This window comes from Chlorocebus sabaeus, chromosome 13 (genome assembly GCF_047675955.1).
Source record: "Chlorocebus sabaeus isolate Y175 chromosome 13, mChlSab1.0.hap1, whole genome shotgun sequence".
NCBI classification, from domain to species: domain Eukaryota; kingdom Metazoa; phylum Chordata; class Mammalia; order Primates; family Cercopithecidae; genus Chlorocebus; species Chlorocebus sabaeus.
Genome location: NC_132916.1, coordinates 23,833,381 through 23,854,498, shown reverse-complemented (window position 1 = coordinate 23,854,498; position 21,118 = coordinate 23,833,381). Strand labels below are relative to the sequence as shown.

Here is a 21,118-nt window from a genome sequence, read left to right as displayed (position 1 = left end):
TCTTTTAGGTATAAATGTAACCTGCAATTTCAGTCTTTTGGAAGAGGACTTAAAGAGGACAAAGACTTAATAAGTGAGAGAGAAAAAAAGTGAGAGAGGAAAAACAGAATAAAGTGAAAGGGGCACCCAGACCGTCCAACGATTAAAAACCAGCCCACAGCCAAGCATGGTAGCATGCACATGTAATTCCGCCTACAGGGAAGGATAGTTTGAATCTAGGAGTTTGAGGCCAGCCTGGGCAACATAGTAAAAGCCCCATCACAAAAAATATGCTGGGACTAACGACATGTCCCGTTTTCCCTTTTCACAAAGAAGTATCATGAGTTTAAATCATATGAACTTTTATTTGTTTTTAATTTAGTTCAAGGACTGCCAATCAAACGAATTAGAATCATAAAACAGGTACATCCTGACAACCTCACCCTGAAGTGGGAATACTACTACCCTGATACTTCTAGCTTTCTCTTAAGCCACTTTAGCTTCTGGCTTTGAAAAGACCTGTGAGGCCTGAGGTAACAGTAAAAGGACAAAGTGTTTCTTCCTATGTTCTTTGAACAGAATGCCCCTGAGAGTCTAACCTCTGGGAGGCACACTTTTTCACTTCAGCTCCTGAAAATGACTTTGGAAGGGAAACTGATTAGTTTGGGTGGAGGGATGATGGAGTCAGATGAAAAAGTCAGGAAAATAAGTTCAGGGAAGTAAGACCAAATTAAAGATTCCTGAGTTATTAGCCAGACTTTTACTTGGATATGGAATTAGGTTTACAGTCTGTGATTAAGAGGTTGAGCTGTTTTTTTCAGAAGTGTGGTACCCTGTCTAGTGGGCCTCTTTGAACTTAGAATTTGAGTCTGTAAAGCTTTTCATTTGTTTTTTAAGAAATCACATTTTCTGAAGAATTCCATACATAATCCCAATATTAGGAAGTAGGCCTAGCAGTTATTATTATTCTAATTTTTTTAATGAGCCTCAGATAAGTAACTTATCCAAAGCCACGTAGTTGGCTTTGGATTAATAGAGGAGCCCTTGTTAGCATCTGGGTCTGATACTCAGCTCAGCGTTCTGCCCACCATTTCGCAACAGGAAAAAAAATTTTAAACTTAACCGATAAATATCTATTGAGTACCTATTAGTAGCTCAGCACAGTAGGAAGGCCTGTGGAAGTGTGCTATTTGCTGGTCCTTAATATGTTCAATGTTGACACATACCCGCTTTGTTCCTTCTTGGCACTATCAGTATAATATAGAAGACATACACAGTCTAGGCACGCAGTCTGGAATTACTTCCTGGCTCCAGCATTCTACAGCCACACTTCATTTTATTGTGCTTCAGAGATATTGTGCTGTTTACTATGGAAAGTGCGTGGCAACTCTGCGTTGAGTACGTCTGTTGGTGCCATTTATCTGTTATGGTGATCTGCGATCAGTAATCTGTGGTGTTATTGTTGTAATTGTTTGAGGGCTCCGTGAACCATATTCATATAAGTCAGCAAACACAGTAGATAAATGTGTGTGTTCTGACTGCTCTACAAATTGGCAGTCCCCATCACTTCCTGTCTCCTCTGGCCTCCCTATTCCCTGAGACACAACAATGTTGAAATTAGGTCAGCTACACCCTACAATGGCCTCTTAAGTGTAGGGTGAAAAGTGAAAGTGTTCAAATGAAAAGAAGAGTTGCAAGTCTCTCATTTTATATGAAAAGCTAGAAATGGTAAGCTTAGTGAGGAAGGCATGTGGAAAGCCAAGACAGGCCCAAAGCTTGGCCTCCTACACCAAACCATTAGCCAAGTTGTGAATGCAAAGGAAAAGTTCTTAAAGAAAACTAAAAGTGTTGTTCCTGTGACCATACAAATGATAGGAAAGCAGGACAGCCTTATTACTGATGCAGAGAAAGTTTGAGTGGTCTGAATAGAAAATCATACTAGCCACAATATGCCCTTAAACCAAAGCTTACTCCAGAGCAAAGCCCTAACTCTCTTTAATTCTGTGAAGGGTGAGAGAAGTGAGGAAGCTGCAGAAGAAAAGTTTGAAGCTAGCAGAGGTTGGCTCATGAGATTTAAGGAAAGATGTGGCCTCCAAAACATAAAAGTGCAAGGTGAAGCAGTAAGTGCTGATGTAGAAGCTGCAGGAAGCTATCCAGAAGATCTACCTAAGATTGCTGATAAAGGTAGCTATACTCAACAATAGATTTTCTATGTAGGTGAAACAGCCTTCTATTGGAAGAAGATGCCATCTAGGATATTCATAGCTAGAGAGAAATCAATGCCCGGCTTCAAACTTTAAAGGACAGGCTGACTCCCTTGTTAGGGGTTAATGCAGCTAACTTTAGGTGGAAGCCAGTGCTCACTGACCATTCTGAAAATCCTAGGGCCCTTAAGAATTAGCTAAATCTACTCTGCCTGTGCTCTATAAATGAAACAACAAAGCTTGGATGACTGCACATTTATTTACAGCATAGTTTACTGAACATTTTATGCCCATGTTGAGACCCACTGCTTAAAAAAAAAGATTTGTTTCAAAATACTACTGCTCATTGTGACAATGTACCTGGTCACCCAAGAGCTCTGATGAAGATGTATAAGATTAATGTTGTTTTCATGCCTGCTAGTACAACATCTATTTTGCAGCCCGTGGATCACACAGTTAATTTTTACTTTCAAGTTTTATTATTTAAGAACTATATTTCTTAAGGCTGTAGCTGCCATAAATAGTGACTCCTCTGATGGATCTTGGCAGTGTAAATTGAAAATCTCCTGGAAAGGATTCATCATTTGTCATAGCCATTAAGAACATTTGTGGGCTGGGTATGGTAGCTCACACCTGTAATCCCCTCACTTTGGGAGGCCAAGGTGGATGGATCGCTTGAGCACAGAAGTTTGAGACCAGCCTGGGCAAAATGGTGAAACCCCATCTCTACAAAAAATACAAAAATTAGCTGGTCATGGTGGCATGCATCGGTAGTCTCAGCTACTCAGAGGCTGAGTTGGGAGGATCATTTTAGCCCAAGAGGTGGAAGTTGCAGGAGCTGGGATTGTGCCACTGCATTCTAGCCTGAGCAATAGAACAAGACTCTGTCTCAAAAAAACAAAAAAAAAAGTAAAAGTTAAAGTGTTAAAAAAAAATTGTAACTCATGGGAGGAGGCTGAAATAGCAACATGTTATTCACAGGAGTTTGGAAAAAGTTGATTCCAACCATCATATATGACTTTGAGGGGTTCAAGACTTCAGTAGAGGAAGGAAGTGCAGGTGTGGTGGAACTAGCAAGAGAACTAGAAATGCAGCTTAAAAATGTGACTGAATTGCTGCAACTCATGATCAGACTTGAACAGATAAGGAGTTACCTCTTACAAATGCTCAAAGAAAGTGGTTTCTTGAGACGGAATCTATTCCTGGTGAAGATGCTGTGAACATTGTTTAAATGACAACAAAGGAATTACAATACTCCATAAACTTAGTTGATAAAGTATTGGCAAGGCCTGAGAGGACTGAATACAATTTTGAAAGCAGTTCTATTGAGTAAAATGCTATCAAACAGCATAGTATGCTACAGAAAAATGTTTTGTGAAAGGAACAGTCCACTGATGCAGCAAACTTCATGGTTGTCTCCCTTCCTTCCTTCCTTCCTTCCTTCCTTCCTTCCTTCCTTCCTTCTTTCTTTCTTTCTTTCCTTCCTTCCTTCCTTCCTTCCTTTTTTCTTTTCTTTCTTTCTTTCTTTCTTTCTTTCTTTCTTTCTTTCTTTCTTTCTTTCTTTCTTTCTTTCTTTCTTTCTTTCTTTTTCTTTCTTCCTTCCTTCTTTCCTTCCTTCCTTCCTTTCTTTTTTTAGAGAGATTTTAACACACCTCTCATAGTAACTGATAGAAAAAAGCAGACAAAAAGACCAGTAAGAATAGAAAATATTTAACTACATAATTAACAAATTCGCTGTACCCACAAATGTATAATAATAAACACATACCTTTCAAATCAGAACACTGCAGTAAGTATACTATGAATAAAGCAAATCATAAGTTGTCTTAGTTTTTAAAAATTACCACAGCCACCCCAACCTTCAGCAATCACTACCCTGATCAGGCAGCAGCCATTAACATCAAGGCAAGACTCTCCACCAGCAAAAAAGTTAGGACCCACTGAAGTCTCAGGTGATCATTAGAATTTTTCCCAGTAAGGTATTTTTTGGCCAGGCATTGTGGCCCATGCCTGTAAGCCCAGCACTTTGGGAGGCAAAGGTGAGCAGATCATCTGAGGTCAGGATTGTGAGACCAGCCTGGCCAACATGGTGAAATCCCATTTCTATTAAAAATACAAAAATTAGCTGGGTGTGGTGACACACACCTGTAATCCTAGCTACTTGGGAGGCTGAAGCATGAGAATTGCTTGAACCTGGGAAACGGAGGTTGCAGTGAGCGGAGATCATGCCACTGCATTCCAGCCTGGGTGATAGAGTGAGACTCTGTCTCAGAAATGAAGATTTTTTTTGTTTGTTTTTTGTTTTTTGTTTTTTGGGGCTTTTTTTTTTTTTTTTTTTTTTGACAGTGTCTCTGTGTTGCCAGGCTGGAGTGCAGTGCCATGATCTCCGCTCACTGCAACCTCCGTTTCTCAGGTTCAAGCAATTCTCATGCTTCAGCCTCCCAAGTAGCTAGGATTACAGGTGTGTGTCACCACACCCAGCTAATTTTTGTATTTTTAGTAGAGATGGTGTTTCACCATGTTGGCCAGGATGGTCTCCACCTCTTGACCTCATGATCCACCTTCCTTGGACTCCCAACGTGCTGGGATTACAGACGTGAGCCACCGCACCAGGCCAAAAGTATTTTTTGTTTGAGGTATACACATTGTTTTTTAGACATAATGCTATTCCATACTTAATAGACCACAATATACTGTAAGCATAACTTTTATGTGCACAGAGAAACCAAAAAATAATTGTGTAGCTTGCTTTATTGCAATATTTGCTTTATTACGGTGATGTGGAAATGAACCCACAATGTCTCCAAAGTGTGCTCATGCCTATGTGGACTTGGGCATGTTATTTAACCTCTCTCAGCCTAAGTTTTCTCGTCCATAAAAAGAGCATCATAATAGTACCTCCTTAATAGGCTTGTTAATAGGACTAAATAAAATGTGTGCATGTAACTGTCATTAACTATGGTAACATTTCAGGTAGCTGAGTTAGACGTTTACTGCTGAGTTAAATTTTTACTGCTGAGTTAGATTTTTACATAGGTAGATCAAGAATTTAAGACTAGGTGCGGTGGCTCATGCCTGTAATCCCAGCACTTTGGGAGGCTGAGGTGGGCGGATCACAAGGTCAGGAGATCAAGACCATCCTGGCTAACATGGTGAAACCCTGTGTCTACTAAAAACACACAAAAAATTAGCCAGGCGTGGTGGCGGGCACCTGTAGTCCCAGCTACTCAGGAGGCTGAGGCAGGAGAATGGCGTGAACCCAGGAGGTGGAGCTTACAGTGAGCCGAGATTGCGCCACTGCATTCCAGCCTGGGTGACAGAGTGAGACTCTGTCTCAAAAAAAAAAAAAAAAAAAAGAAAAAATTTATTACCCAGGAGCTGAATAAGGATTTCTGTTTTTAATAATGGGCATTAAAAGGCTAGTGAGATTAAATGTGTTTCTACTGGCTTTACAATTTGTGAGGAAAGGTAGCATTATATAACATAAAATCCTAGATAAAAAGTGGTATCACTAGCTTACCAAATTCAAGTATTGTTTGTATCATAACTTGACTAAATCATGGCTTTCATATTAAGGAAAACTTTTAACTAGCACATCCAAGGCCCTGGCCATAGGAGCCTGATCTTCTTGCCTCCAGTGTTGTCACTAATTGTCTCTTCTTAAAGAAATAGTTCCTGTAAGATCATTTAAACCTTTCACTATGCTCAATATGCCTTGATTTCCCCCTCCTATCACATTAGAAAAAGGGAGAAAAAAACAAAAATATAACAGCTTTTTCTCCTTTTTTATCTATTCCCATTTACCCACTGTTTCAATAATTCACATAAAAATTATTTTCCACGAAAACAGAGATACAGACCAATGGTATACAGAGCCCTCAGAAATAATACCACACATCTACAACCATCTGATCTTTGACAAAGCTGACGAAAACAAGAAATGGGGAAAGGATTCCCTGTTTAATAAATGGTGCTGGGAAAACTGGTGAGCCATATGTAGAAAGCTGAAACTGGATCCCTTCCTTACATCTTACACAAAAATTAATTCAAGATGGATTAAAGACTTAAATGTTAGAACTAAAACCATAAAAACCCTAGAAGAAAACCTAGGTAATACCATTCAGGACATAGGCATGGGCAAGGACTTCATGTCTAAAACACCAAAAGCAATGGCAACAAAAGCCAAAATTGACAAATGGGATCTAATTAAACTAAAAAGCTTCTGCACAGCAAAAGAAACTACCATCAGAGTGAACAGGCAACCTACAGAATGGGAGAAAATTTTTGCAATCTACCCATCTGAAAAAGGGCTAATATCCAGAATCTACAAAGAACTTAAATTTACAAGAAAAAAATCAAACAACCCCATCAAAAAGTGGGCAAAGGATATGAACAGACACTTCTCAAAAGAAGACATTTAAGCAGCCAACAGACACATGAAAAAATGCTCATCATCACTGGCCATCAGAGAAATGCAAATCAAAACCACAATGAGATACCATCTCACACCAGTTAGAACGGCGATCAGTCAGAAAACAACAGGTGCTGGAGAGGATGTGGAGAAATAGGAACGCTTTTACAGTGTTGGTGGGACTGTAAACTAGTTCAACCATTGTGGAAGACAGTGTGGCGGTTCCTCAAGGATCTAGAACTAGAAATACCATTTGACCCAGCCATCCTATTACTGGGTATATACCCAAAGGATTATAAATCATTATAATATTATAAATCATTATATAATTTATATATAAATTATAAATTATATTTATAATTATATATAATTATAAATAATTATATATTATATTATATATTATATTATATATTATATTATATTATATTATATATTATATTATATTATATATTATATTATATTATATATAATTATAAATCATTATAAATGCTGCTGTAAAGACACATGCACATGTATGTTTATTGTGGCACTATTCACAATAGTAAAGACTTGGAATCAACCCAAATGTCCATCAGTGATAGACTGGATTAAGAAAATGTGGTACATATACACCATTGGATACTATGCAGCCATAAAAAAGGGTGAGTTCATGTCCTTTACAGGGACATGGATGAAGTTGGAAACCATCATTCTGAGCAAACTATTGCAAGGACAGAAAACCAAACACTGTATGTTCTCACTCGTAGGTGGGAATTGAACAATGAGAACATTTGGACACAGGAAGGGGAACATCACACACCAGGGCCTGTCATGGGGTCGAGGGAGGGGGGAGGGATTGCATTAGGAGATAGACCTAATGTAAATGACGAGTTAATGGGTGCAGCACACCAACATGGCACATGGATACATATGTAACAAACCTGCACGTTGTGCACATGTACCCTTGAACTTAAAGTATATTTAAAAAATTATTTTCCAACTTCAATTGTAATTTTTTTTTTTCTTTGAGACAGAGTCTTGTTCTGTCACCACTCTGAAGTGCAGTGGTGCAATCTCAGCTGACTACAACCTCCGCCTCCCGGGTTCAAGTAATTCTCCTGCCTCAGCCTCCTGAGTAGCTGGGACTACAAGCGCCCACCACGCCAGGCTAATTTTTTTGTATTTTTTTAAGTAGAGATGGGGTTTCATCGTGTTAGCCAGGATCGTCTCAATCTCCTGACCTCATGATCTGCCTGTCTTGGCCTCCCAAAGTGCTAGGATTACAGGCATGAGCCACGGTGCCTGGCCCAAAAATGTTTCTAAGTTGCAATTTTTTTTTTTTTTTTTTTTTTTAGTCAGGGTCTCGCTCTGTCACCCAGGCTGAAGTACAGTTGTGCAATCATAGCTCACTGCAACATCAAACTCCTGGACTCAAGGCACCCTCTGCCTCAGACCTAAATAGCTAAGACTAGAGGTGTGTGCCACTGAGCCTGGCTAATTTATTTTTATTTTTATTTTTATTTTATGTATTCATTCACTCATTCATTTAAGACAGGGTCTCTCTCTCTCTCTATTGCCCAGGCTAGAGTGCAACGGGGCAATCTCGGCTCACTACAACCTCTGCCTCCCGGGTTCAAGTGATTCTCCCACATCAGCCTCCCCAGTAGCTGGGACTGGCATGCACCCCCACACCTGGCTAATTTTTATATTTTTTGGTAGAGATGGGGTTTCACCATGTTGGCCAGGCTTAATTTTTTTCTAGAGATGGGGTTTTGCTCTGTTGCCCAGGCTAGTCTTGAACTGCTGGGCTCAAGCAATTCTCCTTCCTTGGCCTCTCAAAGTGTTGGGATTACAGGCATGAGCCACTGCATCCAGCCTAAATTGCAAATTTAAAGAGATTATATCATTTTTTCCTTTTCAGCACTTTAAATGTCTTTGAAGATCAGTGCTTCTTGGTTAGTACAAAGAACAAATGTATATTTTAAAATTTTTAATAAAAAACTAAACATCTGGCCGGGCATGGTGGCTCACACCTGTAATCCCAGCACTTTGGGAGGTCAAGGCGGGTGGATCACCTGAGGTCGGGAGTTTGAGACCAGCCTGACCAACATGGAGAAACCCTGTCTCTACTAAAAATACAAAATGAGCCAGGGGTGTTGGCACATGTCTATATCCCAGCTACTCAGGAGGTTGAGGCGGGAGAATTGCTTGAACCGGGGAGGCAGAGGCTGTGGTGAGCTGAGATTTTGCCATTGCACTCTATCCTGGGCAATAAGAGTGAAACTGTCTCCAAAAAACAAAAACAAACAAACAAACAAAAAAAACTAAACGTCTTTGAACAGAAAAGTTTGGGAGTGGTTTCCTCAAAGAATATATAAAAACTCTAACAATGTTCCCTGATTTCAAGTCACTTTCAAAAAAGTTTTGTTCTAAATCCTAGTAAGTGGAGCAAATAAAATCAGCATAGCTTACTGTGATGGAAGTGTTCAGCTGAGCGTCTGTCTTGACAACACAGAAAGTTATTTTGGTGACTTCTCAGAGCAAGTGGAATTTCAGTTAGAATTTGTATCATTCTAATTTTTCCCCTCCCTGGGACACCCTGTGCTTGTAGCCCCACAAAATTTGTTGTACTCCTTCTTTTTCTATGTCAATTAGAATGCTCTTGTCTGCAAATAAAGGCCAACAGAGTTTTTAAACAATAAAGAGATTTATTTTCACCTAAAAAGAGTCCAAGCAGGACAGTGACCATGGAAGTTGGAATCCACTAAGGAGTGTGTAACAACTCACCTGCCAAATCAACTAAAAAAAAAAAAGAGTCTAGGTATAGGCATGTGAGAGGTTGTTTAATTCAATGGTTCCTCAACATTGTCACCATGAACTAATTTTTTTTGTGTGCTTTGGTTCTGTCATCCTCAGCCTTGTCTTCACAGTCATAGCACATCTGCCATACAACAGTGATCACATACAGCAGTTTCTCAACTTTGGAAGTTGGTATTTGGGGCTGAATCATTCATTGTTATGGGGGGCTGTCCTGTGCATTGTGGAATGTTTAGCAGCATCCCTGTTTTCTACCCAGTAGATGCCCATAGCACTCTCCCCACAGTTACAAAAAGCAAAAGTGTCTTCATTCTTCAGTCATTGCCAAAAGTCCCATGGAGAGTGGGGGCAAAATCACCCCCAGAACTGCTCACTATAGACACAATAATCAGTAGCAGAAAACAGACTGATTTTTTTTCCTCCAAATAGTTTAGTTTAAGACCTTGCTCATACATTCTCAGCAGACTTTCCCTCTATGGCATTGGCTAGAATTGTCACTTGCCCATGCCTAAACTAACCACATACAAGGTAAATGGGAATCAATGCAGCCCTCAGACTCAGGCAAGTGAGATGCTGTACCAACCCACACCTCAGCATCTTTGGAATATATATATACACACACACACACACATATATACACACACACAGACACATATATGCATATATATACACACATATATACATACACACACACACACACACGCACATATATATATATAAAATTTTTTTTGAGATAGAGTCTCTGTCTGTCACCCAGGCTGGAGTGCAGTGGCATGATCCCAGTTCAATCTCTGCCTCCCAGGTTCAAGTGATTCTACTGCCTCAGGCTCCCAAAGTAGCTGGGATTACAGGCACATGCCACCACGCCTACCTAATTTTGTATTTTTATTAGAGAGAATTTTTAGTATTTTTAGTTTCACCATGTTGGCCAGGCTGGTCTCAAATTCCTGATCTCAAGTGATCTCCCCACCTCAGCCTCCCGAAGTGCTGGGATTACGGGCATGAGCCACCACACCTGGCCTGGAGTATATTTTTAAAGTAAACTTTGTATTGGCCACTCTTGTGTTGCTATAAAGAAATACCTGAGACTGAGTAATTTATTTTAAAAAATAGGTTTAACTGGCTCACGGTTCTGCAGGCTGTACAGAGCAGGCATCTCTTGGCTTATGGGGAGGCTTCAGGGAGATTTTATTCATGGCAGATGGTGGAGCAGAAGCTTGCACATCACATAGCGGGAACAGGAGCAAGAGGTGGAGGCTGGAGGGCCACGCTTTACAAGGAACAGATCTCATCAAAACTCATTCACTATCATGAGGACAGCACCAAGCTAAGAGGGATCCTCCCCCATGACCCAAACACCTCCCACCAGGCCCCACTGCCAACGATGAAGATTACATTTCAACATGAGGTTTGGGCAGGGACAAATATCCAAACTATATCGAACCTTTTATTTTGGAATAATTTAATTTAAATTTACAGAAAAGTTATAAAGATAGCACAGAGAATGCCTGTATGTCTTTTACCCAGTTTCCTCTAATATTAACATCTTAACATAACTATGGCACATTTGTTAAAATTGAGAGTGTTATTGGTTCATGACTATTAATCAATTTTCACAGTTAATTCAAATTTCACCAATTTTTCCTACTACGTCTTTTTTCTGTTCCAGGATCCCATGCAGGATACCACATTACATTTAGCCATTAAGTCTCCTTATTCTCCTCTGGTCTCTGACAGTTTCTCAATCTTTACTTGTTTTTGATGACCTGGATATTTTTGAATAGTGCTGGTCAGATGTTTTATATAATGTCCTTAAATTTGGGTTTGTCTGATGATTTTTTTTTTCTCATGACTAGTTATAGGGTTACAGACTTTTAAGAGGAATACCACAGAGGTAAAGGGAAAGTTCTCTTCTTATCAATCATGTCAGGAATACATACTACCAACATGACTTATCACTGTTGATGCTAACCCTGATCGCTTTGTTCAGGTAGTGTATGCCAGGGGTCTCTGCTGTAAAGTTACTATTTTTTCCCTTTACATAATCTATTGTTTGGAAGCAAGACACTAAATTCAGCCCATACTGAAGGGGTGAAGCTTTAAGTTACATCTCTGGAGGGGAAACTGTCTGCATGTATTATTTGGAATTCTTTAGTAAGGAAGATTTATCTTTTACCTATTTATTTATTTACTTAATCATATATTTACATATGTATGTCAGCATAGATCCAGGTATATTTGTTTTATTATTTGGGTTAAAGTACTATACTGTTTGTTTGTTATGGATGGTTAGTTTTAGGAGTCAACTTGACTAGGCTAAGCATGCCCAGGTAACTGGTAGAACATTATCGCTAGGTGAGGCTATGAAGTTTTTTCTCCTGGAAGAGAAAAAGGACATAGTAGGAAGAGATTTGAATCAGTCGACTGAGTAAAGAAGATAGCCCTCATCAATGTGGGGGGCATCATCCAAACTGTTGCATGATTAAACAGAACAAAAAGACAGAGGAAGGGTCAATTCAGTCTCTTTTCTGGAGTCTGGACATCCATCTCCTCCTGCCCTTGGACATCAGTGCTCCTGGTTGTCAAGTCCTCAGGCTTGAACTGGAAATACACAACTGGCTTTTCTGGATCTCCAGCTTGAAGATGGCAGGTTGTGGGATTTCTCAGCTTCTATAATCAAATGAGCCAATTATATATATAATCTATTGGTTCTGTTTCTCTGGAGTACCCTAATATAGTTGTTTCTCATTATCATGTGGTTGTTCCCATTATCATTTCAATGTCTTAATGTATATTCTTCCACTTATTTCTTCTTCCTTAAATATAAATAAGTACACAGGCATATAAATATGTTTGTATGTGTATTTCTTCTACAGAAGAAATTTGGTCTGGAAGTCAAGTCTGAAAAAGATTGTTTTAGAAGCACCCTCAAGTAAGTCTAAAGCACAGTCAAGACTGAGGACCACCAACCATCCTAAGCCAATTATGGTTGTTCTCATCAGGGCTGTCCCTAGTTGTATGGGGCCCTAGACATTTTTTTTTTCCTTTTTTTTTTTTTTTTTTTTTTTGGTGTGAAACCTCTATCTATATAAACAAAGGAAATAAGGAGAGAATGAGGCAGAATGGAATTAAGGCTGAAAGTTCATGATGAAGAGAAAAACTAAGAGCATACAAACTAAAGTTACAATGCAGAGACTATGAAGCAGACAAAAAATAAACAGAATGGGGACATAGTATAGGCCAGTTGGAAAAGGAAAACAGGAAATACACAAAAAGAAGTATGCCTCAATTCCGGACAGTTTTCTAGTTACAATTCTAGCGCCAATCCACGTTTCTTTTTTTAATGAACTGTAAATTTATGGAAGTTACTTTGCACCAGAAAAGTTCAATTATAGTATGTAGATGTGAAAAAGAAAATGAATAAAAACAAGGAAGAGAATTGACCAATGCTGCAGGGATAAATAATGTAATGAAAGAAGTTAGGGGAGTATCCAGTTTATAGCCAGGAAGTGAGATCCATTCTAAGCTTTAGTTTGAAAAGTACATCAAAATCAATCATTTCAGAAGACCACTAGACAGATAGACTTCCCCAGAGTTTGCAGATCTGGTCTTTATTTTTGCAGACTCAGAAACATGAGCTGCCAGATTACTAAGTCTTGTCTACCTCTCGGGTGTAAACACATTGATGAAGCTCATAGAAACTCATACATTGAAAACCCAACCAGGCGCAGTGGCTCACACCTGTAAATCCCAACACTTTTGGAGGCTGAGGCAGGAGGATCCCTTGAACCTAGGAGTTTGAGACCAGCCTGGGCAACATAGTGAGACCCTATCTGTAAAAAAAAAAAAACCTGCAAAAAACCTAATATATAATCTGTCATGGGATTAGAGTTAAAAAAAAAAAAAGAAAAGAAAAAAGAATGCAAATTAGTTGATTTATAAAGATAATTGCCAGTTGACTAAATACTTTTTTTATTGCTCATAGCATTATATTTCCATAGGCAAATTAATGTGGGAAACCAAATTATTATTCAAAGATTGCTTCATAAGTATAAAATTAGATCAATAGAAGTTGGTTGAAATTAGTGCTATCAAGTTATAACAATCTGATGCATCCATTGTATCTTAAAAACATACGTGCTGAAGAGCCTAGATACTTAAGTCTGTGGGCTAGAGCTGATGAACACTCTGAAGACACTGTAGTAGTCAAAATAATAGTCCCCAAAGAAGTCCTCATCTTAATCCCCAGAACTTGTGAATATGTTATGTTACATGGCAGGGAGAAATTAAGGTTGCAGATGGAATTTAGGTTGCTAGTGAGCTGAATTTAAAATAAGAAAATTATCCTAGATTATCCAGGTAGGCCCAGGGTAGTAATCACAAGGGTACTTTAAATGTAGAAGAAGGAGGTACAATTTAGAGTGACGCAATACGAGAAAGACTCAACTGGCCATGGCTGGCTTTGAAGATGAAGGGGGCCATGAGCCAAGAAATGTGGGAACCTCTAGAAGCTGGAAAAGACAAGAATACAGATTATCCTCTAGATTCTGTAGAGAGGAATACAGCCCTGCTGACACCTTAATTTTAGCATAGTGAGACACATCTACAACTTTAGGACTTTTTTCTGTCTTTGTACAAGATTTTATTAAAGTTCTTTACAGAACAACATCCAGACTCCAGACACAGCTGCTAAGGAGACCCTGTTATGCTGTGGGGACTGGCTGGGACATGGCAGGTGGCTCTGGCTTCCTACCTTTCTGTTCTGAGATGGGGGTGGTGGAGAGTATCTCATCTTTGGGTTCCACGATGCTCATGTGGTCGGGCAGGGGCTTCCTAGGGCTAATCTTACCAGCTGGTTCCCAGGGCAGCATGATCTTCACCTTGATGCCCAGCACACCCTGTTGGAGCAGCACATGGTGCACAGTGGTGTCAACATAGTATTAACAGGGTCCCAGCTATGGATCATCAGGCCATCCACAAACTTCATGAATTTAGCCCTCTGTCCTCAGAGTTTCCCAGACACAGTGACCTTGAAGCCTTTGGTCCCACTCTCCATGATGAACCATAGCACACCATAGGCAGGCCCTCTGCACAGCAAGCCCTCCTAGGGGTTTGTAACACAGAGACTCTGCCTGGGCAACGGCACATGTCTCTTGTGGACACCTTTTCAGCATAAAGCTCTACTTTACCCTCTGAAAAGCCAAACCTCTTCTGAACTACAGCAGTCAATTCCCTGATCTGCCAGACCTTCTCATCAAGAACATTCTGTGTTCTGGTGGCTAAGGTAATGATTTCTGTCCTAGTTGGTGTAACTCAGACCTCGACTCCAGAGTAGCTATCTTCAGCCAGCTCCTGAATGAGAACTTCATTCAGTTCAGCTTTGAAGATACCATCAGCGACAAACTTCCTCTTCTTGGAAAACTGTACCACCATCTTGCTGTGGCACACCAGTGAAAGAAAAGGATGGCACTTAGGACTTCTGACCTCCAGAACTGTAAAATAAGGCAATTTTTTATAGCAACAATGGGAAATGAACACAGACACCCTGCCAAAATATGATTTTCTGACCTCTATTTGTGGACTCCATAAATTTTCCTTTCTTAATACCATCTTTTAAAGCAAACAAATATAATAACTTGGCATAAACTTTTAGTTACATCACAATCCAGACAGGCTTCCCCAGCTGGATCATCTTGATTGGTGTTCACCAATTATTTGGACACTTCTTGTTCTGGTAAATCTTTTTTGTGGGCCATTTCTTGATCCTGGGAATCTCCAGACAATAGGATTGCAGAGATCTGGCTCTAAGATTTCTTACTGATACAGTTTGTTCACTCAAAGGTCATTCTAGACTAACCAAAAATGAAAGGTGAATTCTGGAATCGCTCCAAATGTCTGGGGACACCAAATCTAGGAGGGAAAAGGGCAGAACAAATATCTGATGGCATGAGTAAGCTGGCATATTGTAACCCAACATATTTGGTTATTGTTCCCTGCAGAATACAACTGCATTATAGTGTCAAAGGCTTGTATTAAAAGACAGAGCATGTTCCTCCTTGTATCAAGCTAGATACAAAGAGATCTTCCTCATCTCTGAAAACAGAGTTCTTTAGAGTCCATGTTACAGAGTCTAGATTTGTTCTAAATAATAATAATTTAAAAAGCTAACAGTTATTGAGCTCTTACTATGTATCAGGCACTATTCTAATTTCATTTAAGTTCATTCAAACTTCACCACAACCTGATGACTTACCAATAATTATCCCTGTTTTACAGATGAAGAAACTGAGGCTTAGAGTGACTAAGTAGTTTGACCAGGGTTAGACAACTGGTAAGTGGCAGAGCTATTATTTGAACCTCATCAGTCTAGAGACTGAGTTCTTAACTAATACACTTTATACTATGGTTTGAATATATCCCTCAAAGTTTATATGTTGAAAACTTGATCCCCAATGAGAAGTGATTAGGTTATGAGGCCTCTGCCCTCATGAATGGATTAATGCTGCTATCCTGGGAATGGGTTCCTTATAAAAGGATGAGTTTGGCCCTATCTTGTGCTCTCTCTCTCTCTTTCTCTCTCTCTCTCTCTCTCTCTCTCTCTCATCTTCTCTTTGTCCTTCTGCCATGGGATGATGTAGCAAGAAGGCCCTCACCAGGTGCCAGCCCCTCAGTCTTGGACTTCCCAGCCTCAAGAACCCATGAGCTAATAAATTTCTGTTCATTATGTGAAAGTTGTCAAGATCAAAATTGAGTCATTTGGGTTAAAAAATAAAAATAAAAAATAGAGCCTCAAAGGGCCATGAAGGAAGGGTTCTCACAAATAAATGCCTGGTAACAAAAACTATCACAAAAGCTGCTGCAAAAACCATAACATTGCACAAACACCACAGCAACCTTGCACACAAAACAGTATTTCTGTGAGGATATCTGCCCAGCTAACCTTGGACTGGTGTCACTTTTGTAATTGATCCTTGTACCCATGGCTAAATTATCTCAAAACAATTATGTAATCCTTTTCATTTTTTCTTTAAAAACCTTTGTGTTCCCTTACCTCCCTAAATACCCATGTAGTTTACTAAGGGCGCACATACTCCTATTGCAATGCCCTATTCCTGAATAAAGATCATTTTATTTTAGAGAGTCTCTCTCTGTTATCTAGGTTGACAATTATAAATTACCCAGTCTGCTATTCTCTTATAGCACAAAACAAAGACGCTTTTCCGTAATTTAGAAGTGTATTAAACTTCAACAAATACAGGTATACCAGAACTAAAATAAAGGGAGGTACAGGGGATGACTACATAAAGAAGAGGATGTTTTTCACAATAAGGACTAGTAATAACAAAGCAAAGTAATTATGATAATAATTTAATTAAAAAATGAGATTATCTCCAATAATTCTGTTCAAGAAGAAAAACTTGTACTACAAACTTAGAATAATGTGCTTATAGCAGTTTAGTCATAGTAGTTTTGTTGAAGCTGTCTAGTTGGGTCAAAAAGTTATTGCACTGTGAATCAGACGAATCGGATTCCAGGTATTCTTGCCTCTATTTAACTAAGTGAGGTTAATAAAGCCACTAACCTTCTAGCTCCTAGTTTACCACAAATAGTGTTCATGCTGCTGGAGAAAGCACTGTAAGAAGAAAAAGATAAATGCTTTCTTGTCACAAGAGAGTGAACACTAGCATCAAGAATTTATTGACGTTTTAAAATATTAAAAGAGTATAATTGGATTGTTTGTAACACAAAGGATAAATGCTTGAGATGTGGATACCCATTTACCCTGATGTGATTATTACTCATTGCATGCCTGTGTCAAAATAGCTCATGTACCCCATAAATATATACATCTACTATGTATCCACAAAAATTAAAAATAAAAGTTTTTAAAAAAGAATTTATGGAACACATCCCTGTTTGAAAAGCACAAGGTAAGTTGAAAATTGGAAGGGATAACATTAATTTATTTCATCAAGTTTAAATTAGTGGGTAGTGAGGCCTGAAAAACAATACTCATAAAATTATAAAGAAAAGTTTAAAAAATTATCAGTGAAAAAAGGCAAATCTACTAGATAGCTCATGATCTTTTTGCATCCAGGTAAGCTGGGATATCTACGCATTTTAACAGCTTTTATAAATTTCTCTATTCCACTAGAGATATCCTTAAATGAAGTTAGCTTTTGAATCAAGTCAATTTAATTCAACCTACATTTATAGAATGCCCTCAAAAGCAATTTACTCTGAAACTAAGGAAGCCTAAGCTCTAGTCCTTTGACTTGCACAGCCCCCATGAGCACTGGGAGCTGCAGGGCATTTGGCTGGCGGAAGCAGAAACCAAGTCACAAACAGGAAGAGGTTCTATGTAGCACTTATTGTAAATTGCCTAAAAGAGTTCACAGAAGGAAAGGACCTGAATTTCCACAGCTGTGGTAAGTTGTTGTGGCTCTTTTTGCATTCTAAATGTAGTACTCACTTTTCAGCATAATTTTGTATCCATAATGTTATATCAAAGCACATCCCCCAAATTCTACAAGAGATTTAAACACCAGTATTTGCTGTGCCTACTATGCATTATACCCTGAACTAGTGGAAATACAAAGATGAAGGATCTCACTGTTTTGTAGGAAGAAGAGTGCAGAATTAGGTATAAAACAAAATTGCAGGGCACGGTGGCCTATAATCCCAGCACTTTGGGAGGCTGAAGTGGGTGGATTATCTGAAGTGAGGAGTTCGAGACAAGCCTGACCAACATGGTGAAACCCCTTCTCTACTAAAAATACAAAAAAAAAAAAAAAAAAAAATTAGCCGGGCATGGTGGCAGGCACCTGTAATCCCAGCTACTTGGGAGGCTAAGGCAAGAGAATCGCCTGAAGCCATTGCACTCCAACCTGGGTGACAGAGCAAGACTCTGTCTCAAAAAAAAAAAAGTGCTAGTCCAGTAACAGTAACAAAGTGTAGTGTAATAGGATCGCTTATAATAAAACATTAGTAATACTAATTCGTTGCAGTATCCTTAACTTCTGGATGCCAGGCTGACAAAAACAAACAAAACAAACCCTGAGAGAGTTGAAGAAATCCTGAATCTGTGAAATAGCCCACGGCTTGGAGTTTCTTAAGGTAGTGCCTTTTAAATATTTTTTATTGTGATCTGCCGTGTAACAGACAGTAGTGTTCATCAAGTATACTACACACTCCTCTACATTTCTCAGCTTTCTTTTTTTTGAGACAGAGTCTCACTCCGACACCCAGGCTGGAGTGCAGTGGCATGATCTCAGCTCACTGCAACCTCCACCTCCCAGGTTCAACCGATTCCCCTGCCTCAGCCTCCCAAGTAGCTGGGATTACAGGCATGCGCCACCATGCCCAGCTAATTTTTGTATTTTAGTGGAGACAGGGTTTCACCACGTTGACTAAGATGGTCTGATCTCCTGACCTCGTGATCCGCCTGTCTCAGCCTCCCAAAGTGCTGGGAGTACAGGCGTGAGCCACCGTGCCTGGCCTCAGCTTTCTTCACAGTTAAAAACTGGAGGCATGTGTCTATTCTGGCACATGAGAGAAGGTGATTGGGTTGTTTCTGTTTTAAGGCTCTTAATACTGGGTAAGAGCTAGTAAAATGAGTCCTCTGTGCTCTCTCTAGAAAGATTTTAAGCCTACAAGTAAGATGAGGTAATTGAAAGATGTATAAATATTAGATTCTTGCAGATCTGGAAGACAACCATCAAGGAGAGCAAGCTGACTTTATGGGACTTTATGGGAGTGACCTATGACATGTACAATACTTTCATGGTAAGCTATGCTGATTAGGGGTGGGGGTGGGGAGGTGTTACCACAATTTCACCTAGTGTAGCTTATCCAGACAAATTCATTCTTTTTTCTTTTTCTTTTTTGATTTGGAGTCTCACTCTGTGTTGCCCAGGCTGGAGTTCAGTGGCACAATCTCTGCCCACCGCAACCTCTGCCTCCTGGGTTCAAACGATTCTTGTGCTGCAGTCTCCTAAGTAGCTGGGATTACGGGCAGGCGCCACCACACCCAGCTAATTTTTGTATTTTTAGTAGAGACCGGGTTTCACTATGTTGGCCAGGCTGGTCTCGAACTCCTGACCTCAAGTGATCTGCCCACTTCGGCATCCCAAAGTGCTGGGATTACAGGCGTGAGCCACCACACCTGGCACAGACTAATTCTCACGTACAAATAAATGCATTTCACATCTTGACTGTGTGTGTATATATGTGTGTATGTGTATATATATATATACACACATATATAACTGAACCAAATTTAATATAATATCCTTGCTATTTCTGATTTACCTAGTATTTTCTGTTCTATTTAGGAAAATGATTATACTTAATTTTACCACACCCTAATTGGTCTCCATCCACAATGTTAAAAATACTATCTTAAGTTGCCTCAGATGCTGATCGTCTATAAACAAGTTTCTGGTGTGTCCAATTATTTAGAAAAATAATTAGAAGTTTTACAACAAATGCATTGTTACAATGAAATTGAAATGGAAAATACAAAATTTTCATCTTGTAAAATTAAATTATGGTTTTTGCAGTATGTTTCTATTTGGTGCAAACATATACATACATGTGCATACATATGTGCATGAATGTTTTTAGATGTTTTACAAAACCGGTGATTTCGCTGCTCTGTGAGTTTGCACTTTTCTGTCACTCCAAAAGAACTCCATTAGGATCGCGGCCTGGCGCGGTTGCTCACGCCTATAATCCCAGCACTTTGGGAGGCAGAGGTGGGCGGATGACGAGGTCAGGAGATCCAGACCATCCTGACCAACATGGCGAAACCCCGCCTCTACTAAAAATACAAAAATTAGCTGGGCGTGGTGGTGCGTGACTGTAGTCCCAGCTACTTGGGAGGCTGAGGCAGGAGAATCTCTTGAACCTGGGAGACAGAGGTTGCAGTAAGCCTATATAGCGCCACCGCACTCCAGCCTGGGTGACAGAGCAAGAGTCTGTCTCAAAAAAAAAAAAAAAAAAAAAAAAAAAAGAAAAAGAAAAAGAAAGAAATCGCTTGATCCAGGCCGGGCCTGGTAGCTCACGCCTGTTAATTCCAGCATTTTGGGAGGCTGAGGCGAATGGATCATCTGAGGTCAGGAGTTCCAGACCAGCCTGGCGAAATCCCCTCTCTACTAAAAATACAAAGATTAGATGGACGTGGTGGCACGCGCCTGTAATCCCCGTAATCCCAGCTACCTGGGAGACTGAGGCAGCAGAATCACTTGAACTCGAAAGGCAGAGGTTGCTGTGAGCCGAGATTGTGCCACTGCACTCCATCCTGGGTGACAGACCCAGACTCTGTCTCCAAAGTAAAAAATAGGCCGTGCGCAGTAGCTCACGCCTGTAATCTCAGCAGTTCGGGAGGTCGAGGCGGGCGGATCACGAGGTCAGGAGTTTGAGACTATCCTGGCCAACATGGTGAAACCCTATCTCTACTAAAAATACAAAAATTAGCCGGGCGTGGTGGTGCGCGCCTGTAGTCCCAGCTACTCGGGAAGGAGGCTGAGGCAGGAAAATCGCTCGAACTCCTGGAGGCGGAGCTTGCAGTGAGCCGGGATCGCGCCACTGCACTCCAGCCTGGACGACAGAGCAAGGCTCCGTGTATAAATAAATAAATAAAGTAAAAAAAAAAACAAAAAACAAAACAAAAAAACACTTGATCCGTGAGAACAAAGTCATCTTCATTTATTTCTCTTTCCAATCA

At 39.8% G+C, this 21,118-nt stretch overlaps 1 protein-coding gene and 1 pseudogene across 1 annotated transcript in view; both read right to left on the bottom strand.

Annotated features, from left to right (window-relative positions):
• Positions 1–10,524: 10,524 nt before the first annotated feature.
• LOC103240688 (thiosulfate sulfurtransferase like domain containing 3) overlaps positions 10,525–21,118 on the bottom strand; it is a 61,536-nt gene continuing 50,942 nt past the window's right edge. Inside the window, exon 4 of the mRNA XM_008007517.3 lies at positions 10,525–12,206. Within this exon, the coding sequence (XP_008005708.2) occupies positions 12,194–12,206 (13 nt within the window). The 3' untranslated portion in view covers positions 10,525–12,193. The remainder of the gene's footprint in view (positions 12,207–21,118) is intronic.
• On the bottom strand, positions 14,094–15,026 carry LOC103240690 (small ribosomal subunit protein uS3-like; annotated as a pseudogene).